At 57.9% G+C, this 26538-nt stretch overlaps 4 protein-coding genes across 9 annotated transcripts; 3 read left to right on the plus strand and 1 right to left on the minus strand.

Moving 5' to 3' along the window:
* The first annotated feature begins 119 nt into the window (after window positions 1-119).
* On the plus strand, window positions 120-5871 carry Cldn15 (claudin 15). 2 transcript variants are annotated; one of them, XM_046427164.2, is made up of 5 exons: window positions 120-1631; window positions 4144-4308; window positions 5132-5213; window positions 5403-5438; window positions 5517-5871. In XM_046427164.2, the coding sequence occupies exons 1-5, from the start codon at window positions 1415-1417 to the stop codon at window positions 5617-5619; spliced, it is 603 nt and encodes a 200-aa protein (XP_046283120.1). In that variant the 5' UTR covers window positions 120-1414; the 3' UTR covers window positions 5620-5871. The 2 variants fall into 2 exon arrangements, with proteins under 2 accessions (XP_046283120.1, XP_046283119.1); XM_046427163.2 differs by having other exon boundaries at window positions 131-1631; window positions 5322-5438.
* A 3475-nt stretch (window positions 5872-9346) lies between these two features.
* On the minus strand, window positions 9347-15436 carry Znhit1 (zinc finger HIT-type containing 1). Of its 3 annotated transcripts, none has more exons than XM_046427168.2 (5): window positions 15304-15436; window positions 10340-10510; window positions 9929-10008; window positions 9649-9818; window positions 9347-9560 (listed from the first exon to the last, which is right to left on the minus strand). In XM_046427168.2, exons 1-5 carry the CDS (start codon window positions 15320-15322, stop codon window positions 9539-9541), a joined length of 462 nt encoding a protein of 153 aa, XP_046283124.1. In that variant the 5' UTR covers window positions 15323-15436; the 3' UTR covers window positions 9347-9538. The 3 variants fall into 3 exon arrangements, with proteins under 3 accessions (XP_046283124.1, XP_046283122.1, XP_058429537.1); XM_046427166.2 differs by lacking the exon at window positions 15304-15436 and adding an exon at window positions 14566-15038; XM_058573554.1 differs by lacking the exon at window positions 15304-15436 and adding an exon at window positions 14051-14525.
* A 54-nt stretch (window positions 15437-15490) lies between these two features.
* Plod3 (procollagen-lysine,2-oxoglutarate 5-dioxygenase 3) lies at window positions 15491-22401 on the plus strand. 3 transcript variants are annotated; one of them, XM_046427158.2, is made up of 19 exons: window positions 15491-15625; window positions 15977-16068; window positions 16190-16326; window positions 16432-16595; window positions 16727-16839; window positions 16994-17057; window positions 17525-17622; window positions 17795-17896; window positions 18039-18164; window positions 18271-18392; window positions 18595-18699; window positions 18812-18937; window positions 19198-19339; window positions 19451-19564; window positions 19725-19793; window positions 20649-20771; window positions 21176-21322; window positions 21596-21721; window positions 21964-22401. In XM_046427158.2, the coding sequence occupies exons 1-19, from the start codon at window positions 15508-15510 to the stop codon at window positions 22117-22119; spliced, it is 2244 nt and encodes a 747-aa protein (XP_046283114.1). In that variant the 5' UTR covers window positions 15491-15507; the 3' UTR covers window positions 22120-22401. The 3 variants fall into 3 exon arrangements, with proteins under 3 accessions (XP_046283114.1, XP_046283116.1, XP_046283113.1); XM_046427160.2 differs by having other exon boundaries at window positions 20667-20771; XM_046427157.2 differs by having other exon boundaries at window positions 19198-19564; window positions 20667-20771.
* Window positions 22402-24477: 2076 nt separating this feature from the next.
* LOC124081038 (2-acylglycerol O-acyltransferase 2-B) lies at window positions 24478-26520 on the plus strand. The gene is made up of 6 exons (XM_046427162.2): window positions 24478-24635; window positions 24826-25004; window positions 25112-25316; window positions 25479-25653; window positions 25754-25938; window positions 26279-26520. The coding sequence occupies exons 1-6, from the start codon at window positions 24554-24556 to the stop codon at window positions 26431-26433; spliced, it is 981 nt and encodes a 326-aa protein (XP_046283118.1). The 5' UTR covers window positions 24478-24553; the 3' UTR covers window positions 26434-26520.
* The last annotated feature ends 18 nt before the right edge of the window (window positions 26521-26538 follow it).

Genomic DNA, 26538 nt, shown 5'->3' on the forward strand with positions numbered 1-26538 from the left:
CTTAGGGAAAGGGGGGCCCCAGTGGAGAAGGAAGTTCTTTTGGTATGGGGGAGGCAGGGGTTTGAGGGGAGGCTAGGGGTAGAGAGTATCTGGGTTCCAGCTTATGGAAGAGGAGACAAGCTCCGCCCCACTGGGTCTGCCCCACGCCCCCTCGTGCCAGGCTCTGCGTGGGCCTGCGCTGCTTGCCGCATACCTCTCGTTCCTCAGCCCCCGCTAGGCCAGCAGGGTGGGAGGAGGCACCTGAGGGAGCATGAGGACCTGGCGCATTGGTGGGGAACAGGGCGGACACCCCCAGGAGTGAACTAGAGCTGTCCCAACCTTGGCCTTGACTCGGGGGTTTTGATCCATCATGATTAATTGAGTTGGTAACAGCTTCTGGTAACTCTGGAGTGCTAGGAGAGATTAGCCACAGGCTCATGTCCCAGACCTGTGATCTGCTCCTGGGGCCCCTTGGCAGCAGGATCAAACTTGATGCCGAGAGTCAAAGGTCAGCTCAAAGGGGGAAATTCAAGTTCAGGAAGTTTGGAGGAAAGTTACTGCTGGCCTCACCTCAGTCCTGCGGCCCTCAGATCTGAGACGGTCCCCAAGCATGGAGCAGTTGGAGTGTGTGGGGAGCTGTGATCTCTGGTCCCCGTTCTTATTGTGACCTGCAAAGCCAGTACCGGGGCTCCAGATGGCTAGCAGAAAAAAAGTGGAGCTAAATAAACGAGCCTGGCCACTTTGGTAACCTATGGAGTCTAATTTGAATCCAGGTTGCCGGACCCCAGAGCGCTGGTCTCTCCCACTGCCTTCACGTCATCTTGGAGACCCGGGGGTCCTAGAGGTGTGGTTCTTCCCATGCAGAGGGAGTGGCCCTGCCCCCAGTCCTCCATGGAAGGCATGTCTGTCTGGGTTCACTCCACCTCTTGTCACGCTCCTGTCTCTCAGTCCCCTTTTCTCTTCTTGCCCCTCTATTCCATTCTCTGGCCCCAGATGAAAGCTGAGTCAGAGACAGCCGCTTCCCCCTTGGCTCCTGAGTCCTCCCAGGCCCCTCCTTGGCCGGATCCGTTAGTCTTCTAAGTCCTCTCCCCCCCACCCTCGAGGGGCGGGGAGTCCAGGCCAGCCTAGAGGCTGGGGGAGGGGGTGGACTTTTGGCCTGTTTATTCCCTCCATCGTCAACAGCTGCTGCCACACAGGCTTGGCTCATTCCTCTGACCTGTCAGGAAGCAGAGAGACCCAGAAAGGAGGGAGTCAGAAACCTGGAGACGGAAGGACCTGAGCCCGAGAAGAAGCGGGCAGAGGCCACGGCTGGATTCCCCTCCTTCCCCTCTGCCTGCCTTAACGCTCCTCCTTAGCCAAGCCCCTTCCACTTCCCGGGGGGCTCCACCCCTGCCCCTCTCTGGGGCCCAAGCCCCTCAGGGGCCTGCGTCCCAGGATGTCGATAGCTGTGGAGAGCCTTGGCTTCTTCATGGCAGCCCTGGGGCTGCTGATGCTGGGGGTGACCCTGCCAAACAGCTACTGGCGAGTGTCCACCGTGCACGGGAACGTTATCACCACCAACACCATCTTCGAGAACCTCTGGTACAGCTGTGCCACTGATTCCCTGGGAGTCTCCAACTGCTGGGAGTTCCCGTCCATGCTGGCCCTCTCTGGTACGGGGTGAGGAGAGCTTCAGGGAGCAGAGGGAGGTGGGCAGGCTTGGAGAGACCCCAAGGGAAGGGGTGGCTGTCTTTGGTCTGATCTTGGGTGCCATAAGGATGCAGGAAGACGGGTCAAGCTCTGGGTCCTGGGCTGCTGTAGCCAAGAACGCTGGGCACTCCAGCCTGGCTCTGCAGTGAGACCTTGTTATATTTGGCCCCTGGTCTAGTGGAATCCTCCACCAGTGGTTGTAAGAGCAGGCAGCAGAGTCATCAAGCTGCCATGTGCAACTCCTGCCCTGGCTAGCTCTGTGCCTCTGGTGAGGAGACAATGGGCTTGGTATCGGCCACCTGCAGGCTGGGACCATAACAGCACCAGCCCTCAGGTGCTGGTGAAGATCACATGCAGCAAAACCTGTAGACCCTGGCTCCCTGTTGTCACATGTGCACTCTGTACATTTTATTCTGGGTGGGATCGCTGGGTTGGCAGGGTGAGGAGGCCCCATCTTGGCCTCTGGGCAGTTGATAGGCAGCAGGTCTCAGTGACCAACCAAGCATCCACACTGGGCCGCTGGTCTCCCTGCTGTGCTGAACTGTACAGAGCCCCCAGCAAGGCCAGGTTGCAGTGGACGAGCGGCCGGGCAGTCTGAATGGAGGTGGTGGGCACACCCGGGCACGTGTCTGGGGTTCTCCACGCCATGTGTTCTGAGGTTCTTAGAAGGCTAAGCCTGCAGCTCCAAGGTAGGCCCAACCAGTTCTTTCCGATGAGTGCTCCTCCTGCTGCCTGCTCACCCTTGACTGGCCATCTTCCCACAGAGCCTCCTCTCAGTCTGCCCCCGTGCTAGAGACCAAGAGTGAACCCTCTGTGGGCACCCCCACACACACTGGGTCCTTGGGAGTCTTCTTGACCTTCCTGGCTCTGCATGGCAGGTGATGGGTGGGCAGAGAGGAACTAAGGCCAGCACTGGGCAGGAAACAGGCAGTGAGACTGCCCCAGGAATGCTGGAGAGCCTCAGCTGGGCCTGGCTGGGTCTCTTGTGCCCCTCTCTTCCCAGATTCTTGAGGCAGCTGTAGGGGCTTCATGCTTTTCAGCCATCTCCCCAGGACCTGTGTGCAGGACAGGTGTCCCCCAAAGATTCCTAAAAGCTGAGTGCAGTCTGGACCAAAAGCCCAGGGTGCTGAGTGGCCAGAAGAGACAGTGGGGGCAACTGGCCCGGAAACCCAGCCAGCCCACTGCATCCATGCCTGGCGCACTGAGCCCCGGGAGGGACCCATGGGGCACTGCTGCTCTTGGCCTGCAAGAGATCCCAGTGCAACAATGTGCAGGAGCGTCTGGAGGGGAGAGCAGAGGGCTGCGGAGCTCCGGCCTGTGCTTCCCCGTCCAGCTGTGCTGTTGCAGTGGTCTGTAGTCACCTGCTGCTGGGTGGGGCATTGACCTCATTTCACAAAGCTGAAGAAATTCTGTAGGGTATAACAGCCTAGAGCCACAGGAGGTGAGGGCAGCTGAGACTCCAACTTATGGCGCCCGAGCCAGGGCCCAGTTGATTCCTCCATGGCCCATTGTGGTCCAGAGAGGGATCCTGGCCCTCATTCAGCCACCCACCAGCTGTGCACCCCAACTTCCACTTGGCCACCAGAGCTCCCTGAGGATTGAGAGTTGGGGTGGGGAGGGAGTGGCTGGGAGTCAGAATGTCCTCTCAGAGAACTTTGTCCCTCCTCCCTGCTCCCCAACTTCAGGCCACTTACCTCTTCCTGGCAGGGACCCAGCCTTTCTCCTTCAGTACCCATGCTGCTGCCCCACCCAGGAAAGGGGAGCAAGGTCCTCAGGAGCACTTAGCAATTATGGAAGACAGAGAGGGGAGGAGGGGCTGGCAGTTTCCCTCATTTTTGCAAAAAGGGAAACTGAGGCATCAATATGAGCTAGACAAACTCGGATGATCCTGGGCCCAGGTGTCCCACCTTCCAGGTCAGAAACTGCCCTTGACCCTCTGCCATAGGCCGCTGCTGCCCCCTTCAGGTTACTCTGGGAAGAAACTCTGTTGGAGGTGTCAGGCATTGTGCTTGAGCTCTGGGTGGGACTTGGAGAGCCCTTGGATGCGGGGTGGGGATGGGGAAGGTGAATTTTCTATAATGCACAGTAGAACATGGGCCTGATCTCATAGAGTGGCAAGTCTCAGCCAGCCTGGGTCTGCACTTTGCCTCAGGTTGGGAGGAGCGGGAGTTGCTACAGCATCCTGTAGGCAGAGGTCCAGGGTGCTGCAAAATGCTCCATGATGCATAGGACATTCCCTGGGAACTAGGTCCCCAGCCCAGAGTCAGTAGTGAAACCCATGGAAAAGGTACCAACAAAGTGCACCTGGCTGGGAGGAGGAGGGCATGGGTGGGAGGGGCGTGGATGCACAGGGAATGAGGCTGGAGGACTTCGAGGGACAGCAAGGCCTGTGTCTGAGCAAAGGCCACAGGGGCTGCTGTGGGCCATGGAGGTGGGAGAGATGGGGGAAAGACTGATGCCTGTGTCCCTCCCCAGGGTATGTCCAGGGCTGCCGTGCGCTCATGATCACCGCCATCCTCCTGGGCTTCCTTGGCCTCTTTCTAGGCATCCTGGGGCTGCGCTGCACCAAAATCGGGAGCATGGAGCTCTCCAGGAAAGCCAAGGTGGCAGCCATCGCGGGAGCCCTTGACATGCTGGCTGGTAATTGGGGGAAGGTGTTGGGTGAGCTTGGGGTAGCCCTTGGCCACAGACTACAGGCTTCCTGCCCCATGTCCAGCTCCCTACTCCTGGCACATGCAGCTCCTTCCACTTTGCCTTGACACCTGCTGGGCTCTTCCCTGGCTCCCTGCCATCCCACCCTCATCTGAACCTCCAATCCCATCTACAGTTCAGTCCTTCACCAACACACACACCCATACAGTGTAGAGTAACAATGCCGAGACTCGCCACTAGTGTTCCATTTGTACATTTTCACACCTCTCATCTCATGATAAGTCTGCAAGGTAGGGTGGGCATTGTCCTGTTCCAGATGTGAAAAGCTTTGAAAGGTCAGGTGGTTTCCTGGAAGACAGGCCCCCAGCAAGTGGAGTGGTGACAGCCCAGGGCTTGGTGGGATTTGGGATTCCAAAGGAAAGGGCCATCAGGGCAGTGGGTGGGGAGACTTGGACAACTGGGCTTTGCAGGCTGGGTAGGACAGATTCCAGGTGAGGCCAGGAGTGCTGGGGCCCTCAGGTTGGGATGAACAAGGCAGCTCTGAGGCCAAGGGGGGCCGGGATTGGATGGAGAGTGCCAGGAAGGGAGGTCAGAAGTGCTGGATTGAGACCTTTACAGTTGACTGCCAGGATGGGAAAGTTTATAGGCTGGGGCGGGAGAAAGGAATTGAAGTGAAATGGTTACCCTTGGACTTGATGCCCTCCATCCTACTCAGGAAGACCCCTGCCTGACCCTTCTTAAGCCCCCACACCAACCTCCTGCCTGGGCCATGCTGACCCAGGGCACTAGTGCGGTTCTCCCGCCTCCCCAGGGGCCTGCGGGATGGTGGCCATCTCCTGGTATGCCGTCAACATCACCCAGGACTTCTTCAACCCCCTCTACGTTGGAACCAAGTGAGTGAGGAGCTCCGCCCTCTGGGACAGCTCGGGTGGAACTTGGCCCTGTCCCTCTGGCCCGCGCTCACCTCCTGGCCCCCACCCCTGCGTCGCCCTTGCGTCCAGGTATGAGCTGGGCCCCGCCCTCTACCTGGGCTGGAGCGCCTCCCTGCTCTGCATCCTTGGTGGCATCTGCCTCTGTTCCAGCTGCTGCTGTGCCTCCCAGGAGGACCCCACCGCAAGGTGAGAGAGGGGAAGGACAGGGTGGAGGGCAGGGAGCAAGGGTCGTACCTCCCTGTGACGGCCCCCTTCTCCCCACAGGGCCCAGCTTCCCTACAAGACTTCCACAGTTGTGATGCCCACCGCCACCTCAGATGAAGGTGACAGCAGCTTTGGCAAATACGGCAAAAATGCTTATGTGTAGATGAGTTTGGGCCAGCGGAACCCATCTCCCTTCCCACTGCCCCTTAAGGACCCTGGGGCCCATCTTCCCTTTAAAAACCTGCAGCAGGCCACACTCCAGGCCACGCCCCTTGCCTGGAGACCACGCCCCATCCTGGACTCTTCTAAGGCCTCTCCCGAGGCTGGGCGTGAGGGGACGGAGGTGCCCCTCGCCCTGCCCTGTTTGTGCGTTCTATATAAATACATGCATAAATAAATGTGTTTTGTGACTGTTCAGGGTTGAAGGTGTCAGGAAGTGGGGGATAAGCAAGGGGGAGAGGTGGGGCCAGAGTCAGTTCTTGGACCCCTGTCGTTCTGTCTACCACTTCTGGGCTGTCTTGTCCAGCAAAACAGAGGCGTTGCTAGTGATTTCCAGAGGGTGGTACATAATTACTACCAAGAGTCATCTTGGACCAGATATGGGAAGCCCCACCTCCAGGTTCTTGGAAATACCAGAGATTCCCAGGATCAGCTGGCAGTGATAACAAGCCACTCCTGATGATTTCTCAGAGCTGCCTTAAGGGGACAGTTGGTTTGGAGCAGTTTCTTACCTGGGCCTGAGCAGGGATATCAGGAATGGGCAGCCCCTTTGGAGCTCTGGATCAAGTTAGCTGGGTGTGGTGCCTGTACATTTCTCTGGGGGGAGGTTCCAGAAGTTTCTGCAGGTACGTGCAAGGCTAGACGGTGTCCCCCTCAGCATAGGTTGGGGGCAGGCGTGGCACAGGCCCAGCTCTACTTGGTACCCATTCAAGACAGGAAAATGAGGCCACAGGACAGAAGCCTGGCATCCAGTGACAGCAGAGAATAGGGGCCCAGCCCAACATGTATCCCCTGCCACAGGACTTGGTGATTCCTGAGTCCCCTCAGCAGTCCCCTCCCTTTCTCTTCAACCTTATCCACTCACCTGAACCGGCTCTTTCCTGCAGGTCTCTTCGCACGCACCCCTTCCTTTCAGGGAGATGCACCCAAACCAAGTTCCATAACTGAGCACTAAGTACCATGTGCCTTAATACGGTGCTAGGCTGTTTCCATTCCTCTGGCCATCACATGGTCACATGATTAAAGAAGTTAGGGACATTTTCCCTTTTTCACTATATTTGTTGAGTTTCTTCTCACTAGAAGCTGGGGTGGGCACCAAAACATGGACTTTGCCCTCAAAGAACTCAAACTTGGAGCAAAGAGGAATGTCAACCAGAAGCTGCCATCTGATGTCTAACGACAAACCACTCTGGCTCTTGGGCAGTGCAGCAATAGCTGTCAATCCTGGGTGCTCACAAGCTGCGGGCACTGGGTAAGAGTTCTCCCAGTCCTTGCAATACCCGGGAGATGGCTGCACCAAAAGCAGAGGCAAAGGCACCTGCCCAGCTGCACAAGTAGGAAGCAGTGGGGCCGGGATTTCTCCAAGACTGAGGATAGCTGATGATGCCTCCCGGAATCCTCAGCTATCCTAACGCAACTAGCAGCAGTGCTCACTAAGCTCTTTAGGAATAAGTCCCCAGTCTCCAGCCTTCCAGAAGGTGGCACCAACCTCTTCTTCCTGTGTTCCCAGGAAGGGTGGTGCTACTCCATCATGACACTAGGTTTAACTTCTAGAAACTGTTGGAATAGTGTAGATTTCCCAAAGACCAGGGGTCTCCCAAGTCAGCAAACAAGTTTCCCGTTAAAAAAAAAAAAAAAAAAAAAGCTGGCAAATCTTGTTCAGGCCTTTCCTTGAGGAGTTCTCGTTTAAAATAGGGATCCACGCTTCTTAGAGAATGTTCTTGGATGACCAGGGGAGCCAATCGGCATCAGAGCACCAAGACGCCACTGGGGTTAAGAACCATCCTCACAAGGTCACTTGGGAAGGTGCTGGGAGGAGAGATCTTACACCAAACAGAACCTACATGACTCCATTTATAATAACAAAACATGAAGCAAGGCCCTTAAGGGTGGGAATGAACCAACCAAAGAGCAGGCTGCGCTGACACACTGAGTCTGACGCAGTGTTTCTCCACCAAGAAGGGCTTTTCTGGGCTCAGGACATAGCTCAGGTGGTAGAGCACTTGCCTCGCATGAACAAGGCCCTAGGTTCAATCCCCAGCACTGCACACACACACACACAAAGGGCTTTTCTACTTTCCTTTTCTGGCCTGTGTACTTCTTGGAGAAGAGGAAAGATGAATGAAAGGTTCTGGACCCCAGAGTTTCATTTCCTGGGAGAGACAAGAGGCCCAGACAGGAGTTGCTGCCAGCAAACTGAGATTCCTGGTGTCCTTGTTACTACTACTAACAAACCATCTCAAGACTCAGCAGCATAATTCCACTATTTTATTCTGCACACAGATTCTGTAACTCAGGAATCTGAACAGGCACAGCACAGCGAGGCGGCTTCTCTCTCTCTGGATGTGAGACAGAAAGCTGAAGGTGAACTGATGCCAGGGGCACAATCACCTGTGACTGAGGCTGGGCTGGCAGGATTTGAAGGCCTGGCCCTCCTGGGTCTGCAAGTGAGGGCACCTGCCCACAGCCTTGGTGTCACCTGGGCTTCCTCACAGAATGGTGGCTTCTGCTTCAGGGTAGCTGGATTTCCTATGGACAGTCTTGGGGACCCAAAAGCAAGTGTCCTAGCCACAGGGCAGGACTGTGGGTATCATGTTGGGGGAGTCATTAGCCGGCCTAGATTCTAGGGGAACACCCCACCTTTTGATTCAAGGAAAAACAACCTCACCTCATTTCTACGATCACCACACCTGAATTCTCTCCAAACCCTATGGTCACTACCAACTCCTGTGAAGCTGTCATTAATACCATCTGGCCTGCCACAAGTTTTCAGAGAAAGGGAAAGCAGGTCCCCAGAAAACACTGTCCCAAAGAGCAGTGAAGAGCCTGAGGCAGTGCCTGGCATTGTCCTGGTTGCCATCTCATTAACATCTTATTAAGGTCATTTGCTCAACAAATACTTCCAAAGCCCCTGCCTTGCTGTGGCTTAACAATGGACTCCAAGGAGCTTATGGGATTAGGGTTTGCAATCCTCAAAATGAGGCAGAGAAGGCCTGGCACCCCCGCATGCAGCGCCACCAGGCCAGGAAGCTCTACGCTGCAATCCCCACGTCTTCCAGGAACTTCTGGAGTCAGGGCTGCCAATAATTTGACACAATTGTTGTCACAGACAACAGGGGCTTCTAAAGACAACTGCTTTCTCAGACAGGGGCAGCAGGGACAAAGGCTCTCTGGCCACTCCCACTTGGCTAAGCTCCAGATAAAGTCAGGACTGGCACCTTCACAGTAGCATCCTGTACCCCGGCTCTAGCCCTCGCCCAGTTTCTGTTACCCAGCCCTGGAACCTACATGTACTTCAAAAATAGTAAGAGGAACCAGAGAAATCAAAAGCAAAACCAAACTAAATCAGTGCTGAAGAAGGAAGGCCTGGCCCCCCCGGGTCTGCAAGTGAGGACACCTGCCCACAGCCTCGGAGTCACCTGGGCTTTCTCACAGAATGGTGGCTTCTGCTTCAAGGTAGCTGGATTTCCTATGGACTGCGAAGACACATGGATCAGTTAAGAAAGGCAGAGGCAAGACGACGGAGTGGCAGGAGAATGGGACAAAATTCCCCATGGTCAGACACAGAAGGGCAGCGGCAAGTGGCAGGTCAGAGGAAGACAGCAGTAAGTAGGAGTGACAGGTGGCCCATGACCCTCACCCCCAAACACCCCACAACCAAGCAGGGAGGCTCCGGGCACCAGGCCTTTTATTACCACAGCACTCTGCAGGCTGGGCCCACCCTGCTGGATGACCCCAGGAGCAAGACTGGCAGTCCCTGCAGGGACAACAGAGCTGTGCTAGGGGAACACGTGGCTCCTCCCTCTGTTCAGGGCGCTTCCTTGGTGGTGCATGGAGGTCCTTCCTCTCTGGAGACCCCAGGCTCAGACAGTCCACTTCAGACACCTGCAGGCAAACAGGAAGGCCAGGAAGAGGAAGAGGTCTAGGGGGCCACAGAGGGGCAGTGAGTGTGGACAGGGAGGCCACAGCTCACCTGGTCTCTTGGTGGGTGCCCAGACAGCGCACCGTGCAGTACCGCGCTCCGCAGCTGACGCAGGTGTAGGGGGAAGGGAAGCCGCACACAGCACAGAAGGGGCGCTGAGGGCGGGACGGGGGCCCTGCGCAGGCCGTCAGGTAGTTGGGGCCCTCCGCCACGCTCAGGTTCTGCAGAGACAAGGCGGGCGGGCTCTGTGAGCCCCACACAGCCAACACCTGCCAGGCAGGACCTCCAGGGGCTCCCCCTCCCCACAGTCCCCTGGCAGTGCCCCTCTCACCTGCTCCTCCAGCAAGGCCTGGAAGTTTTTTCGGAAGCGAAGTTTAAAATGATCACCTCGAGTTTTCTTTTTTTTCTTTCCTAGGAGTCCAGAGAGATGAGTCACTTGACAATTGCAGAGAAGGAGCAGCTCTCTCTGGCTCCCCACAGGGGTGCAGTCTGTTTGTCCCGCCCTATCAGCCTTTGCTCTTTACCCCACTCCCCCAGTCAGGCCCCACCAGCTCCAGGTACCCTGACTGAGGCCCAGGTCAGCTCATCCACTCTGTCCTTACTCTGTGTACAAGAGAAACCGAGACGCAGTGGCTCACAGCCACAAGGGCCAGCAGATGTCCGGGCCAGGGGCCTCGCGGCCCAGTGTCCTTTCACAGTCCTGACCTGGGCCTGTCCCTCCCTTCCTCCTCGTCCGCCTTACCAGTGTCTGCATCATCATCAAACTGAGGCAGCCTCTTGCCGAGCTGGGGGAGGCCTGCGTGGGGGTCGTCCTGGAAGTTGTCATTCTCCAAGGCCTCGAGCTGCCTGTTGATGCGGCGCTGCCGGGCAGCCCGGTCCAGCACCCGGCGCTGTCCAGGGTCCTGGGAGCGAACTAGTTGGGGCAGGGCAAGAGTTATGGCCAGAGAAGAGGGACACAGGGAGGGAGCGAGTGTGGATGGGAGGCAAGACGACCAATTCCCCCCCAGACACTGCGGGGTAACTTGACTATGGGCAGTGGGTGGAAGATGGACACAGGTGGTAGCCACGGTCCTCTGGTCTTATCCCAGGCCCCAGGCCCGTGTCCCTGTTTCCCACTGTGTCAGACCTCTGGCTCTGCTTCCTCCCCAGCCAGCAAGACTCCTTTAATTCCTCACGCTGCTTCCCACATTTTCCTAGCACTTCCTGCTTCCAGTCAGTGAAGCCTCTCACTGTGCCAAAGCCACACAACTGTGCCCACGTGGAGGCACGGAGCACCAGGGTTCCCCAGCTCCACTGGGACGTGCCCCTTGACCAGTGTCCCTCCCCACCCCTAAAGAAGCAAAGAACACACACTCCCCCTTCAGACCACCCACAAACACTCCTGCTGGGCCCACCCTCTCCACTCTCCAGGGGCCTGTGACTGAACCCAGCCCTTCTCCTCCAGCTTGAGTCCATCCCTAACCTCAGCACCCTCCACCGGCCTCAGCTGGACTTTCCCTTCAGGAGAATAAATTGCTGCCAGCGTGTCTACGCCTCCAATGGCCTAATCTTTTCCCTTCGAGAGGGTCTGAGTGATGTCCTCACCTCCCACCTATTCTTCAACCTCTAGCAACCTGACTCCTGCCTGACTTCAGTGCAGGCCACGGGTGACCGCCTGGGGCCATTCCAGAGTGCATATCTAGCTCAGTTCTTAGTCTCGCATGTCTCTGCCCTGTGACCGTGCTGCCCACCCTCTTGGGGGTAAAGAATCCCTATTTCCTTGGCAAGGCTCCAGCTTTCCTCCTCCTCCCTCTCTGGACTCTCAGTCTCCCGTCTTGGCTGCCCTCCCTGCCCCTGAGCCTTCTCTGCCCACCCCTCCTCCCTCTCAGTCTACACCCTCTTCCACAGGGCTCTGCCTATCACCCACATGCAAATAACTCCAAACATGATCGTCTTGGCCCAGAATCCTCTCCTGAGCTCCAGAATTGGCTCCAGGACATCAGCACTGACCCTCTGATTATTGCACCTCAATATGGAACATCTTCCATCCAAGTCTGCCTCTCCCTGCGGCCAGAGTGAACAGACGCACTGCGTACATCCACACAGAGCCCTAGCAGTCCGCTCATCCTTTTTGTCACCCCATCAGCTACTCGCCAGGTTCTGATAATTCTACACAAAATATCTTTGTTTATCAGACAAGTACCAAGCGTGTGTTCACCATGACAATAGCAGCAGCGCCAGCAGCCACCACTTGCCAGACACATACTCTGAGCTAGGCACCATACAGTTGGTCCTCCCTGTCCACAGTCCCACATCCATGGATTCATCCAACCCCCAGATTGACAATATTCAAAATGCACCTGCACTCAACAGGTACAGACTTATTCCCTAAACAACACAGTGTTAACAACTAGTTCAGTAGCATTTACATTGTATAAGGTATTAAAGTAGAGATGATTCAAAGTAAAGGAGAGGATACACACAAGTTATGTGAAACCATTACACCATTTTATATGTGAGACTTTAGCATCTATGGATTTTGGTATCCAGACAGAGGCGGTGTCCTGGAACCAATCCCCCATAGATACTGAGGGGTGACTTACTAAACAATTAGCATAAACTGAATCATTTAATCCTCACAACAACCCTTTGAGATAGGTATCAGTTCATCTCAACTTACTGATGTTTGGAAGTTAAAATGTTTCCAGGGCTAGGGTTGTGGCTCAGTGGTAGAGCACTTGCCTAGCATGTGTGAGGCACTGGGTTCGATTCTCAGCACTGCATATTATTTAAATAAACAAAATAAAGATCCATTGACAAGCAGAATATATATATATATATATATATATATATATATATATATATATATATATATATATATATATATTATACAACTAGAAAAATATATATATAAAGAAATATTTCCAGAGTTTGCACAACTAGTAAATGGTGGCCAGGTCAGAATTCAATCCCAGAACCAAGCAACATCAAAACACACATTTTTTTTGGTTTGTTTTGTTTTGGATTTGGTGGTATTGGGGACTAAACCCAGGGGTGCTTCACACTGAGCTACACCTTCCTCCCCACCTTTTGATTTTAGAGATAGGGTCTCATTACATTGCCCAGACTGACCTGAAATTTGCAATCTTCCTGCTTCAGCATCCTGAGTAGCTGAGATTACAGGTGTGTGTCATCATGCCTGGCTTAAAACACATGGTCTTGCCGGGCCTGGTGATGAACATCTGTAATCCCAATGGCTCAGGAGGCTGAGGCAGGAGGATCACAAGATCAAGCCAGCCTCAGCAAAAGCAAGGTGCTAAGCAACTCAGTGAGACTCTGTCTCTAAATAAAATACAAAACAGGGCTGGGGATGTGGCTCAGTGGTCAAGTGCCCCTGAGTTCAAAAACACATGGTCTTGATCACTGCATGATGCTGCTTCCCTCCGGGGTGCCGAGTGCCAGGCAGCGCCTGAGCAAGAGCATACAGTCTTGCAGGAGCACAAAGGATTTTAAAGAACAAGCATGTTTGGTTAGGAAAGTACTAAAGGCTTCGGAGCATAAGACAGAAGCCCCCACTGCGGCCCTGGGGTGGTTAGGGAAGGTAAGTCTAGCTTGAGGCCCAAGTCATCCGTAGGCTGGTTGGGGGAACCAAGAAAGCTGGGTGCCTTTAACAAACTGAGGGAAGTTCAGCAAGACCAGCATGTAAAGCAAGTGGGGTGGAAGCTGAGATGAAGGCATGCCAGGTCCTCAGAGTTCTACCTCTAGATATTTAAAGGAATTTGAACTTGGGGATTTTACAGGTGAGAATAATGGAAAGCCAGTGGGGAGGTGCAAGTTAATTTAGCAGTGTTGACGGTTACTTCCTTTCCCTCGGACTCCTCAGCATCTCTTTTTTAAGTGACCTTCCAGTCTCTAGACCTGCTTTCAACAATAAACTGATCACACGTGGTTACTTATATTTAATCTAATTATGAGAAAATAAAAATTTAAAATTCAGTTCCTTGGTTGTACTAGCCACATTTCATGTGGCCAATAGCCACATGTAGTGAAAGTCCTACTGTGGATTGAACTCCAGAGACACTTTGCCACTGAGGTACATCCCCAGCTCTTTTTATTTTGAGACAGAGTCTCAGTAAGTTGCTTAGGGCCTTACTAAATTGCTGAGGCTGCCCTCCTCGAGCTTGCAATTCTCCCACCTCAGCCTCCTGAGTCCCTGGGCTTACAGGCAGGCCACCACCAAGCCTGGTGGAACACCCCACACTCAACAGCACAGATTAAGAACATTCTCATCATCACATAAAGTCCTACTGGACACTATTGCAATCCATCTGCCTCGCTGAAGCCAGAACTGCCTTTCTAAAAGATAAACCTGCTTGGTCACGCCCCTGCCTTAAAAGCTTTTGATGGCTCTCCACTGCCTCTCCATGGAGTTCAACTTCCTCGGTGGTGTATGGAATGCTTTTCAAAACTTCACCTTTTCCCATTCCTCTGGCCACTGTTTGCTTGTAAGTTCCAAACTTTGAACAGGCTTCCTAAGCGACTTGCTTTTTCTTGCTCCTCTGCCTTTGCTCGCGGAGTGCCCGGCACCTCTGCGGTGCGAAACCTTAACCCGCCTTTCAAGGCTCAATTCAAGCGTTTCTGTTTCCTTCCAAGCCTTCCAGGTCTCCCTTTCCTAGGAGTTGGGGCGGGTGCCTGTGCCCAGGCGCCGTGCGCCGCTCTGCCATGGCACCTATCACTCTGAAGGGCAATGCAGGTCCGGGTGTCCGTCCCGCTTACAGAAAGCCAGTTCTGGGGTAACAGGGCTCTTTCTCCTCTCCATCCTCAGCGCCAGGCTTAGGGCAGGCATCAATAAAACTGAATGAACGGTTTAGGGGGCTGCCCAAAAGACCTGAGAGTCGGTGAAGAGATTTGAGACAAATAACTGAAAAAGTCCCAAGTCGGGTTTGGACTTGGGAGGCCAAGGGGTCTAACCGCCGGGGGCTCACATACCCGAAGTTTTTTTCTCCACCATTTGCGCAACACAGCAGCCGGATGAGCCTACTGCGCACGCGTACTAAATCGGCAGCAGTGGTTTAAAAAAGAAAATCCTACCACTTCCGGCAGCGTGCGTTTGTGCGCGTGCGCAGAACCAGCCCCCACCGCTTGTAGACATTACGTGGTGTTCCCTTGGAGACAAGAAAGCTTTCCGCCATGTTTTATAGGGGCAAAGCTACTTCCGGTCTCAGTGTACTTGTGCAAATTTAGTGAAAGACCCGAAATCGGAGTCTTTCGAGAAATATTATTGTCCTTGGGTCCTTCAGAAGATGCTACCATCCCAAGGACATCCCCTGAAGTATTTCCCCGGGGCAGTAGATGGGGCGGCCTGGACTGCGGAGGAAAGCGGCCTGGCTTGAGTGGGCCGACTGAGAGGTCCTTGCTGACCGTCTGCCCCAAATCAGCCTCCAGCTTCCCAGGGCCGCAGTCTCGCCGCGGACTCCCCGGCCTTCTCCCTCCTTGCCGCCCTTGCGCCTCGCTGCCCCCGTCTTCCGCCCGACGGCCGCGCCCGCGTCCCGCCGGACCCTCCGCGCCGGGTCACTTCCCCTCCGCGGTTTCGGCTCCCCCGGCTGTCGGGCGGGAGGAGAGCGCGGCGGGCTCGGGCCGCAGCCTCCCCCCCTCCCCGCCCCGCGGCCGGCCGCCCCCTGCGCGCGCCCCGCTCGCCCCGCGCCCCGCGCCCCGGACAATCCTCGCCTTGTCTCGGCGCCTGCATCTCCAGTTCTCCGGGGCCTCGGGTTACGCCTTTTTTCCAGGGCGGAGCCCCAGCCCCGCTCCTCCTCGAAGCGGGCGGCTCCGCAACCCGGGTTCCCCGTTCCCAGAACCTTCTCCCGAGTTGGGATCCAGACGCGCAGCCCAGCCTGGTGCGGGCCCGCGTGCGGCCCCGGCCTGCTCCCCGCCATGGCCTCGACCGGCCCTGGCCCCCGGCTCCTGCTGCTGCTGCTGCTCCTGCTGCTGCCGCCGCCTCCTGCGGCCTCCGCCTCCGACCAGCCTCGGGGCAACAAGCCGGTCAACCCAGGTGAGGACCCCGGAGCGCCAGCGGGCCGAGCGGGCGCTGGATGGACAGTGTCAGCCAACCTGGCTGGGGAGGGTCGGGCCTCCAGCCCCGCACGCGCCTGGGGGCGGTGTCACGCGGCCCCTTGCCCACTCCCCACCCTGAACTGGAGTTTTCAGCCTCTCCAGGCAAACTGACCCCGAATACCTGGGTCTCACTAGGGTAAAAAATGTACCTGGGTGGGAAGAATTTAGAGGGAACTGGAAAGAAGAGGAAAAGGCCGAAGTGGAGTTAGGAAAAGGGATAGATGGGGTCCTGCAGAGAGCCAGGCACGTGGCTGGGAAGTCTCAAGTACGCATTCCTGGCTGACCTTAGAGAAGCTGCTGGTGATCACCGTGGCCACCGCGGAAACAGAGGGATACCGGCGTTTCTTGCAGTCTGCTGAGTACTTCAACTATACTGTGCGGGTGAGGAGGGGACCCTGGGTGAGGAGTGGGCTGAGAACTGGTGCCGGGCCCCCACGGTGAGCCTGGGCAGCCCTCAGTCCTTGTTGATTGGATTCCTCCCTGGTATGTGGATCTCCCACAGACCCTGGGCCTGGGAGAGGACTGGAGAGGGGGTGATGTGGCTCGAACAGTTGGTGGAGGACAGAAGGTCAGATGGCTAAAGAAAGAAATGGAAAAGTATGCAGACCAGGAAGACATGGTCATCATGTTTGTAGACAGGTAAAAGAGCCAGGAACTGGGAGAAAGGAGAGGGTGAACATGAGGAGGGATAAAGATGCTGAGGTTCCCAGCGGCCTCCTGTTCATCCTCCCTTTCCTTGCTCAGCTATGATGTGATTCTGGCTGGCAGCCCCTCAGAGCTGCTAAAGAAGTTCGTCCAGAGTGGCAGCCGATTGCTGTTCTCTGCAGAAGGCTTCTGCTGGCCTGAGTGGGGGCTGGCAGAGCAGTATCCTGAGGTGGGCACGGGCAAGCGCTTCCTCAACTCCGGTGGTGAGTGGCAGAGTGCCTGAGATAGAGGGGCTAAGAGTGTTCCAGGTGCCTGGGGGCTGGAGGGACAGTGGGGCCAGGCCTATAGGGACTTTGGATTTTGAAATCACCACCTCCCCTGCCCCCTCCACCAGGATTCATTGGCTTCGCCCCCACCATCCACCAAATCGTCCGCCGGTGGAAGTACAAGGACGATGATGATGATCAGCTCTTCTACACGAGGCTCTATCTGGACCCCGGGCTGAGGGTAGGTGGGGCCGGAGAGGGGAACTCAGCCTTGTGCCTGTGGGAGGCCTCTGCCTGGGGGAGGCAGACGGAAGGGGGTTTGGAGGTGTAAAGAGAAGAGGGTGGGAAATGATGTCATCCCACCTCCCGTTCATCTCCCTGCTCATCCCATCCAGGAGAAACTCAGCCTTAATCTGGATCATAAGTCCCGGATCTTCCAGAACCTCAATGGGGCTTTAGGTGAGGAGGAAGGCACTGGACGGTGGGCAACGAGGGGCCTACTGCTCGGGGTCCTGATTGGGAGGGGCTCCTGGTGGCCTGTGGCTCCCCTGAGTAAACCGCACTGGGCCAGCCTCGGTAACGAAGCAGCAGTGGGGCTTGTGCCGAGGTACCAGCCTCCGAGATCCCACAGGGGAAGGTGCCTGGCTGTCCACCCTGTACCGATCCTCGGCCATGTGGACACTGGATCCTGAGGGCTAGTGGCTCACCCCAGGTCACACAGGGAGCAGGTGGAGCTCCAAGGGTGGCAGCGCCTGGTCAGAGCTCTGGGGAGAGCAGAGGTTCCTGTCTAAGTGGAGCCACCGTCTGGGGGCCTTGCCGCCCAGGCACCCTCATCCCCTTGAGAAATTGGGACCCCACATTTAGAAGAAGCCATTGTTTGGCAACTCCCAGAGAAAGGGTGTGTAAAACCTGGCTTTCCTCCCCAGACGAGGTGGTTCTGAAGTTCGATCGGAATCGTGTGCGCATCAGGAACGTAGCCTACGACACGCTCCCCGTCGTGGTCCATGGAAATGGTCCCACTAAGGTGCCCTTGTCTGCCCCATGCCCTGGGCACCCCCAGCCCCCTCCAAGTCCCTGAGCAGCAGAGGTGCCGGGAGAGCTTCCTCCATACCCTGCTGCCCCGTCCTCTGGGCCGACCTCCCTCACATCGCCCCTGCACTCCTCCACCCCAGCCGCTCCCCGTCTCTCCCTCACAGCTGCAGCTGAACTACCTGGGAAACTATGTCCCCAATGGCTGGACTCCCCAGGGAGGCTGTGGATTCTGCAACCGGGACCGGAGGACACTCCCGGGGGGGCAGGTGAGGAAGGGAACCAGGTTGGGGTCCCAGAGCACCCTGAAGTGTGTCAGGCAGGGGAGCTCTTGGGAACCCACTGGCCGGCAAGGGCTGAGGGGCAGAGAGGCCTGGGCTCTCCTCTGAGTTCCGCTGTTTGCGCCCCCAGCCTCCCCCCCGGGTGCTGCTGGCCGTGTTCGTGGAACAGCCCACCCCGTTCCTGCCCCGCTTCCTGCAGCGGCTGCTGCTCCTGGACTACCCCTCCGACAGGGTCACCCTCTTTCTGCACAACAACGTGAGAGCCCCAGCCTCTCCCCGGGCCCTGCCCTGCCTGCAGCCCGCTCCCCTTCCCGCCTCGCCCACCCCAGCAAGCGCTCAGCCCGCCTCTTTGCCCGCTGCAGGAGGTGTACCATGAGCCGCACATCGCGGACTCCTGGCATCAGCTCCAGGACCACTTCTCAGCTGTGAAGCTGGTGGGGCCAGAAGAGGCCCTGAGCCCAGGCGAGGCCAGGGACATGGCCATGTGAGTGAGACCTGGTGGGGAGGGTGCGGGCCGCCATCCTGGACCACTCCATGGCCACCTCCACAGACAGCAGAGACCCTGGGTGGGGACAGGACCATCCCTTTTCTTCCCCTTGGGGGTAAAGAGGGGCCCCACACACCCCCTAGTCCCCTCCCCTCTCTGCTCCCTGTTGGGCTCATCTGTGTGGGTGTGTCTCCTCCAGGGACACTTGTCGGCAGGACCCTGAGTGTGAATTCTACTTCAGTCTGGATGCCGATGCCGTCCTCACCAACATGCAGACCCTGCGCATCCTCATTGAGCAGAACAGGTGGTCCCGCCCGGCTGGGCACCCCACATGCCCTGGCACCCCCAGCCACCCCATCCCTTCCCCCTCAAGGCTCCCCAGGCCTCTGCCCAGCCCTCACCCCACCTGTCCATAGGAAGGTGATCGCCCCCATGCTGTCCCGCCATGGCAAGCTGTGGTCCAACTTCTGGGGGGCCCTGAGCCCCGATGAGTACTACGCCCGCTCTGAGGACTACGTGGAGCTTGTGCAGCGGAAGCGCGTGTGAGTCTTCCGGGGCAGGGATCCCTCCTCCCATCTGCAGAGATCGGACCCTCGCCCTGGCCCCCACTCTCAGGTCCATTGTGGCGACTAGGCAGCTGTGTCGTGGCTGCGGGGTAGGTCCCAGCTGTGGATCAGGTGGCTGAGACCAGCAGTGCTTGGCAGGTTCCAGGGCTAGGGTGTCCCGAGGAAGGAGCCTCTGGGATGGACTGGGCAAAATTTGGGGTCTCCCACCTCGCTGACCCTGGTATCACCACCTGCAGGGGCGTGTGGAATGTGCCCTACATATCACAGGCATATGTGATCCGTGGGGAAACCCTGAGGACAGAGCTGCCCCAGAGGGAGGTGTTTTCGGGCAGTGACACTGACCCGGACATGGCCTTCTGTAAGAGCCTGCGAGACAAGGTGAGCAAGCAGGGCCTGGGGTGCAGGGCCTGGGGCTGGGCGCTGGGAGGCCAAGGGCAGCCACCTAGCGTCACCTCTGCCCCCTCTCACACCCACCCCACCCTGCACCAGGGCATCTTCCTCCACCTCAGCAATCAGCACGAGTTCGGCCGGCTCCTGGCCACCTCCCGCTACGACACAGACCACCTGCATCCCGACCTCTGGCAGATTTTCGACAACCCCGTCGTGAGTGGCCCTCCCTCGGGGAATGCTCCTTCCCTGCCCTTGGCTAAGGAGATCACCCACACACGGGGGCTCCCGGGAGGGTCCCATGTTGCCGGGGTGGTGGGGTGGCCCAGGGAGGGTGGGAGGAAGGCTCCTCTCAGGCACCCCAACATTCCCCCAGGACTGGAGGGAGCAGTACATTCACGAGAACTACAGCCGGGCGCTGGACGGGGAGGGGCTGGTGGAACAGGTGAGCTGCTCGGGACTGCCCACCTGGAGGCCCTGCTCCTGGGTCCTCCACTAGGACTGGCAGTTCTCAAACTGAGTTCCCAGGGACCTGGGGGTGCTCTGCTCAGACAGGAGGGAGGCAAAGGCTGAGCAGGTGGGGCTCTAGCCCCAATCCGGGTGTCAATCACAGTGATTCTCCTTTCATCTTTTAAATACATAGATGTTTCTCAACTTAGGATGGGGCTGCGTTCCCTTAAGCCCATCGTAAAGTCCTCCGTCGTGAGTTGAGGACCCTCCATGTTGGTGTAATCATACCTTTAGAGAGGGCTGCACTGCTGGGCACAGTGGCACAAGCCTGTACTCCCAGCGACTCGGAAGGCTGAGGCAGGAAGATTGCGGGTTCAAAGCCAGCCTCAGCAACTTGGTGAGGTCCTAAGAAAATTAGTGAGACCCTGTCTCAAGATAAAAATCTAAAAATAAGGGCTGGGCTTGTAGCTCAGTGGTGGAGTGCTTGCCTGGCATGTGTGAGGCCCTGGGTTCGATTCTCAGCACCTCATATAAATGAATGTATGAAAAATAAAGGTCCATCAACAACTAAGCAAAAAAAAAAATTAATAAACATGCCTGTGAAGGCTGGGGAGCTCCGTGGTGAAGTACCCTGGGTATGACCCCAGTACCAAAGAAAGAGGAGGGGACATGCTGCTGGGAGCCACTGTGCCAGTGTCGGTGGGGGGCTGGTCCCTCTTGCCATCTGTGCCCTGCTCCTCCCCCCTCTCTGCTGACCTTTCTTCTGGCCTGGCCCCCACTCAGGTGGCCCTCCCTGCCCCTCTGCCTTTGCTCGCCTGTGTGCTGCATGTCCCCCACGCGCATATCCCAGCCCCGTCCCCCTCTGCAGCCATGCCCAGATGTCTACTGGTTCCCGCTGCTGTCAGAGCAAATGTGTGACGAGCTGGTGGAGGAGATGGAGAGCTACGGCCAGTGGTCTGGAGGCCGGCACGAGGTGAGGGGAGAGAGGCCGGGCTCCCGCAGGCGGACACTGGGTCTGACAGAGAGACTGTGAAATCGGGAGTGGGTGCAGTGAGGGGGCCCAACTGGGAGGGAGGCCCAGAGGCACCGTGGCGTCCACTCAAGGCATATTCAGTGAGCTGCTGGCCCAGGTGGCTCAGTGCAGGGGCCAAGCCCACAGGCTGGAGCCAAGCAGGGGCCCTTGGCCATCCGTGGGAGGAATCTGGGGCCTTCATTGCAGAGGCCACAGCTTCCTGAGACTCCGGGCATCAGCGAGTCAAGCTGAGAGAGAGACGAGAAAACTGTTCAGGTGGAGGGGACATGAGCGTCAAGGCCTGGGGACAAGGGAAGGAAGGAGGCCGGCGCTGCCCCCAGGTGCTCAGTGCCCACCGCCCACAGGATTCAAGGCTGGCTGGGGGCTATGAGAACGTCCCCACCGTGGACATCCACATGAAGCAGGTGGGCTACGAGGACCAGTGGCTGCAGCTGCTGAGGACGTACGTGGGACCCATGACTGAGAGCCTGTTCCCGGGCTACCACACCAAGGTGGGCCCCGCTGTCTCCCCCAGTTGGGGGTCTCCTGGCAGGGCACTCAGCCCCTGTAGCCCCTGGAACCCCATGGACTTGGGTCCCAGCAAGGAGCTGCTACAGGAGGCAGCCCAGGGCGGGAAGCGGCCAGGCGGAGCCCCAGGGCTGGCCTTGATACTGGTCAGCATCGGGCCCTTCCTGGCCCCTCCTGGACAGGAGCTCCTGTCGTCCTGTCAGAAGAGTCTGTAGACCCCCAGCCCTCCCTGCAGCCTCTCCCTCGTGTCCCCACAGACCCGGGCAGTAATGAACTTCGTGGTCCGCTACCGGCCAGATGAGCAGCCCTCTCTGCGGCCACACCACGACTCGTCCACCTTCACTCTCAATGTCGCCCTCAACCACAAGGGCCTGGACTATGAGGTAAGCCGCAGCCAGCCCCCCACATACCCGCACTTTACCCTGGGCCTCCTGCCCCTGCCTGGGCCTTTGGGCAGTTCCCCAGGTGTTTTGTGAGTGTCGTCTCCTGGATCCCTTCTGGGGGCGCCTCCCTCTGTCCCCCTGGCCTGTATCACAGCCCTGCCTGCCAGGCCCCCTCGGACCTGCTCACCCCTCCATCCCCCATGGCTGCTCACCGCTCATTCTCTGTCCCCTTCCCTCCCCAGGGAGGTGGCTGCCGCTTCCTGCGCTATGACTGTGTGATCTCATCCCCGAGAAAAGGCTGGGGGCTCCTGCACCCTGGCCGCCTCACCCACTACCACGAGGGACTGCCCACGACGCGCGGCACTCGCTACATCATGGTGTCCTTCGTTGACCCCTGACGCTCAGCCACTCTGCCAAGTCTTCCCTGCCACCGTGCCTTGGGGGGCCTGCCCCCCCATCCTTGGAGAGGCGGCTCTGCCCATCTCCTCTCTTCCTGAGTATGTCCCTTGTGCCTGGGACGGAATGTGTCACCTCACCCCACCCAAGGCCCTCTCAGGAAGCCCCTGGAGCCCCCACTCCACTCTGCAGCCCCCGGGGCTCATGGGAAAGGGTTCCTGGGGTCCCCATGTGATAAATTATTAAGGTTTCTCAGCCCCCTCCCAGTAAAGGAGGATTTGTAACTCTCGGGTCCATGTGTCATCTTTCTTCTACCTGTTGACCTCGTCCCCCTTCCTGGCACCCAGAGGAGAGGGGAGACCCCTGATTTCCTCCAGAGGGAGGAAGAGAAGCGGGGTGTTCTGCCTGTGGAGGGGCCTGGCAGCTTCCCAGGGGACCACATCCTCTGTCCCCTTTGCTGCCTGAGCTGGAGAGTGCTTGAGAAGGCTGCAGCACCAGAGGACACAGGGTCAGACTCAGGGTCAGGCGCAGATGAGAGCCCTGAAGAGGGAGGGGTGGCGAGCACTGAGCCAGGCTCCAGGGACAGTGCTGGGGAAGCAGATCTCTCCAGAAGCTGGTCTCCAATAAGGAAGGACAGGGTGGAATCCTGCCTGCCACCTGCCAACAGCTGGGACCTACGCTTTTACTGGGACAAGATCTGGAGAGCCCTCTGGAGGGAGCCCCAGGAAGCTTCCTGGAATAGGGGAACTTGGAGCACACTCAGGGAGGGGAGACTCCTGAGAGCAGGTCCCCAGTCCAGCCTTCAATCCTTAATCCTCACAGCCAGCCCAACACTAAATCCTCTAGATTTATCTCCCTTTGAAGCCTTTTCAAACTCAACAGGCTTGTTTACCTATTCTGGGACCTTCCTGCCTCTGGACCTCTCCCCACCCAAAGCTAGGATCCTCCCCTCCCTCCCCCTGCCCAGCCTCCCTCCCCCTGCCCAGCCTCCCTGAAAACCTCACTACTGACACCTTCCTTACTGGTAGGGGGGCTGGTCATCGCTCCCCATGGGTGAACATCTTTCTGGCCAGACTTCCAAGTCCCTCTCACTTCATCTGCCACCACCCTCATGCTGTGACCTGTGGGTGAAAGTGGGCTGGGCAGGGACAGGAGAAAACACTCCTGGAAGGGTCCCTGGATGGGGAGGCCTGCAGGAGAGTGAGGCAGGCAGGGACAGGGACTGAAGGAGTACACCCAGGCTTTGTGACAGGGCCTGATCACCGGAAGCTGGCTGTGTCTGTCTTCTCCATTCATTTATTGACACCTGAACTCTAGGTGCTGAGTGAGTCACATGATGGGCATGATAGCTGTCCTGTCCTCTCCTCACTTAACAGTCTGGAGGAGATGACCTTAATCGGAGAATTGCCCCAGAGATGGGAAAGTATTTTATGGTACAAGAGCATGTAACAAAGGCACCTGTGGGGGTGGGGATGATCAGCCATCCCTAAAGAAATGACATTCAGCAGGATGCCTGGTACATCCCAGCAGCTTGGGGGCTGAGAAAGGAGGATTGTGAGTTGAAGGGTAGCCTCAGCAATGGCGAGGCGCTAAGCAATTCAGTGAGACCCTGACTCTAAATAGCATACAAAATAGGGCTGGGGATGTGACTCATTGGTCAAGCGCCCTGAATTCAATCCCCAGTACCAAAAAAAAAAAAAAAAAGAGAGAGAGAGAGAGAGAGAGAGAGAGAGAGAGAAGTGACATTCATACTAGCAGATCAGGAGGCTGAGGCAGGAGGATTGCAAGGTCAAAGCCAGGCTCAGCCCAGTCCAAAAAAATTAAAGTGACATTCCCTCACTCATCTCCGCAGGCCTCTGGTCAATATTGGGGATAGGTCAATACTCTCATGGTGATAGGATGCTCAAGAGCATGTCCCACTGTTTAGAAGGCCCTGTCTCCAGGGGTTCACCAATCTTTAGCCATTCCCACAAAGCCCTCCTCTCTGGAGTGACTCCCCCAACTGCCCCAGAGGCCTGAGCTGCTCCTTAAGGAATAGGCCCTCCACAGCCCTGCCCCCAGGATCAGGGCTGGTGACTATAAGATTTTCAAGTTGTTCTCCCTGGTGTCCAGAGCTCTGCCCTTAACAGCATGCCGGGATCTCTACCGGCCTGGCTCCTGCAGAGGCCTGGGCTCTGACCACCAGGACACTCAAGGCCTTTCTCCAGGCTCCTGGCCACACCCCCAGTCATTTAGGTGTGGTCCTATTGGTCATAGCCTGTGGGCTCAGGGACTGATATTCCTTCTCATTCAGGCTCCAGAGGCTCAGGGGGCAGGTCAGCAACAAGGGCGGAACTTGGGGCGGAACCAGGACCAGGGGTCAAGGTCAGTGGACTGAGCCAAAAAGGAGGTCGGTAAGCGTTTGTACATTGTCCCTATGTGACTCCCCTCTGCGGAATGGAGGCCTCTCCCAGCCTCCTTTGCCAGAGTCTCCAAGCATTCGCCGTCCTGCAGTGGGTCTTCTCCTTCTTGGGACTGGGTGAGTCCCCAGAGCCTGAGGATACAGGCAAACCTGGCACTTGGGCTCTGCTTCCCCGTTCTCCAGAGGAAGACAATGTAGGGCTCTTTGGGCTCCTGAGGGGAGTCTGAATGCAGCGGAACTAGGAAAGGGCTGACGGGAGGCTGGGCTTGAACACCTGAGCCCTGAGTGCGCCTCCCTTGTTCTCCAGGCTCCGTGTGCCTGGTGGCCCTGCTCCTGGCTCTCCTAGGCCGGGCCTGGGTCCTGGTTGTCCTTTACCTGATCTGGCTCTATGGAGACAGAAGCACACCCAGGGCTGGCGGCCGGCGCTCTGCCTGGGTCCGCAACTGGGCCATCTGGAGACATTTCCGAGACTACTTCCCCATATCGGTGAGGCCTGGGAAGGTGTAGTGGGGATGGGGCTTCAGGACACTCTTGGGACAGTCATCCCCAAAGCCCAGTCTCACCTGCTGGATGGGGTGCCCTCTGCTCCCCAGCTAGTCAAAACCGCAGAGTTGGATCCCTCCCGGAACTACCTCTTTGGCTTCCACCCTCACGGCGTCCTGGTGGTAGGGGCCTTCGGCAACTTCTGCACCGAGGCCACCGGTTTCTCCCGCCTCTTCCCTGGCCTCAGGCCACACCTGCTCATGCTGCCCTGCTGGTTCCAAATCCCTATCTTCCGGGACTACATCATGACCAGCGGTAAGGAGGAGGAAGTCCAGGCTCAGAAGCCTGAACCCAGGCCCCTGCTGTCATTTACCATTTTCTCCCCTCCTCTCCGGGCTACTAGGCCCAGCTCCGCCTTCCCAGTGTCTTCCCCTGAAAACCCAGGCGTCGGGTCCCCTAACCTCTGCCCTCCTCCAGGATTGGTCTCCTCTGACAAGACCAGTGTTTCCTATCTGTTGTCCCGTCCTGGGGGCGGCCAGGTGGCCGTCCTGGCCGTGGGAGGGCCCCTGGAGGCGCTGGAGGCAAAACCCGGAGCCTTGAGCTTGCGGATCCGGAATCAGAAGGGATTCGTCAAGGTGGCCCTGGAACACGGGTGAGGAGCGTCGGGTGGCTGGGGGGTCCACCCGGGCTGCCCACGGGGAGGAGCACCGCGCGCCCCGCGGCCGGGGTCAGCGGTGCGCCTGCCCCTCCAGGGCCTCGCTGGTGCCTGTCTTCTCGTTTGGGGAGAACGAGCTCTTCCGGCAGTTCCCGAACCCCCGGGGCTCGTGGGTGCGGAGGGCGCAGGAAGCGCTGCAGTCACTGCTGAGCGTGGCCCTGCCGCTGTTCCACGGCCGCCTGGGCCTCCTGATGCCCTTCCGCTCGCCCATCCACACCGTCGGTGAGCCCGGCCCCTGCGCTCCCGGCCCGGCGCCTGCTCCCTGCTCCCCTGCTCCCCAGTTCCCCGGCGCCTGCTCCCTGCTCCCAGCTCCCCGGCTCCTCTGCTTCCCAGCTCCCTGGCTCCCTGCTCCCTGCTCCCTGCCCGCCACGCGCGGGTTAGGCCCTGGTGTCCCGGCTGGCTCTGCCCCACGCGTCTGGCACGTCGATCTCGTCCTCCGGGCCGGCCTTTTGCAATCGCCCCAGGCCTGAACTCTGTCCTGGCCCATCCCCGTGGCCAGCGGCGGGGGCGGCGGGCCAAGCATCCTAGCGACCGGCCCTGTCGCCTCGGGTTCCTCCCGCAGTGGGCGCAGCGATCCCAGTGCAGCGAAGCCCGCGGCCCAGCCGGACGCAGGTGGACGCGCTGCACGCGCTCTACGTGGAGCGCCTCACGCAGTTGTTCGAGGAGCACAAGGAGCGCTACGGAGTCCCAGCAGACAGGCACCTCGTCCTCACTTAGGCGCCCTCACTTAGGCGCGCCCTGCTGGCCCTGCCCTTTCCCCTCGGTGACCGCAGGTGGGGGAGTGGAATTAAAGATCGGAACAGACCCGCGCGTTTGTGGTGT

The sequence above is a fragment of the Marmota monax genome, unplaced genomic scaffold (assembly GCF_021218885.2).
Source record: "Marmota monax isolate L192 unplaced genomic scaffold, Marmota_monax_Labrador192_F-V1.1 WCK01_AAM20220418_F8-fsc00341, whole genome shotgun sequence".
Taxonomy (NCBI): domain Eukaryota; kingdom Metazoa; phylum Chordata; class Mammalia; order Rodentia; family Sciuridae; genus Marmota; species Marmota monax.

Coding starts and splice junctions, on each gene's coding strand:
- Cldn15 (XM_046427163.2), top strand. CDS start 1,415: ATGTCGATAGCTGTGGAGAGCCTTGGCTTCTTCATGGCAGCCCTGGGG. Junction 1,632..4,143: donor GTCCATGCTGGCCCTCTCTG/GTACGGGGTGAG, acceptor GTCCCTCCCCAG/GGTATGTCCAGGGCTGCCGT. Junction 5,439..5,516: donor CAGGAGGACCCCACCGCAAG/GTGAGAGAGGGG, acceptor TTCTCCCCACAG/GGCCCAGCTTCCCTACAAGA.
- Znhit1 (XM_046427166.2), bottom strand. CDS start 14,587: ATGGTGGAGAAAAAAACTTCGG. Junction 9,819..9,928: donor AGGCCTTGCTGGAGGAGCAG/GTGAGAGGGGCA, acceptor TTGTCTCTGCAG/AACCTGAGCGTGGCGGAGGG. Junction 9,561..9,648: donor GGCACCCACCAAGAGACCAG/GTGAGCTGTGGC, acceptor GTTTGCCTGCAG/GTGTCTGAAGTGGACTGTCT.
- Plod3 (XM_046427157.2), top strand. CDS start 15,508: ATGGCCTCGACCGGCCCTGGCCCCCGGCTCCTGCTGCTGCTGCTGCTC. Junction 16,840..16,993: donor ATCTGGACCCCGGGCTGAGG/GTAGGTGGGGCC, acceptor CATCCCATCCAG/GAGAAACTCAGCCTTAATCT. Junction 18,700..18,811: donor ATCCTCATTGAGCAGAACAG/GTGGTCCCGCCC, acceptor ACCTGTCCATAG/GAAGGTGATCGCCCCCATGC.
- LOC124081038 (XM_046427162.2), top strand. CDS start 24,554: ATGGAGGCCTCTCCCAGCCTCCTTTGCCAGAGTCTCCAAGCATTCGCC. Junction 24,636..24,825: donor CTTCTCCTTCTTGGGACTGG/GTGAGTCCCCAG, acceptor CTTGTTCTCCAG/GCTCCGTGTGCCTGGTGGCC. Junction 25,654..25,753: donor AAGGTGGCCCTGGAACACGG/GTGAGGAGCGTC, acceptor CTGCCCCTCCAG/GGCCTCGCTGGTGCCTGTCT.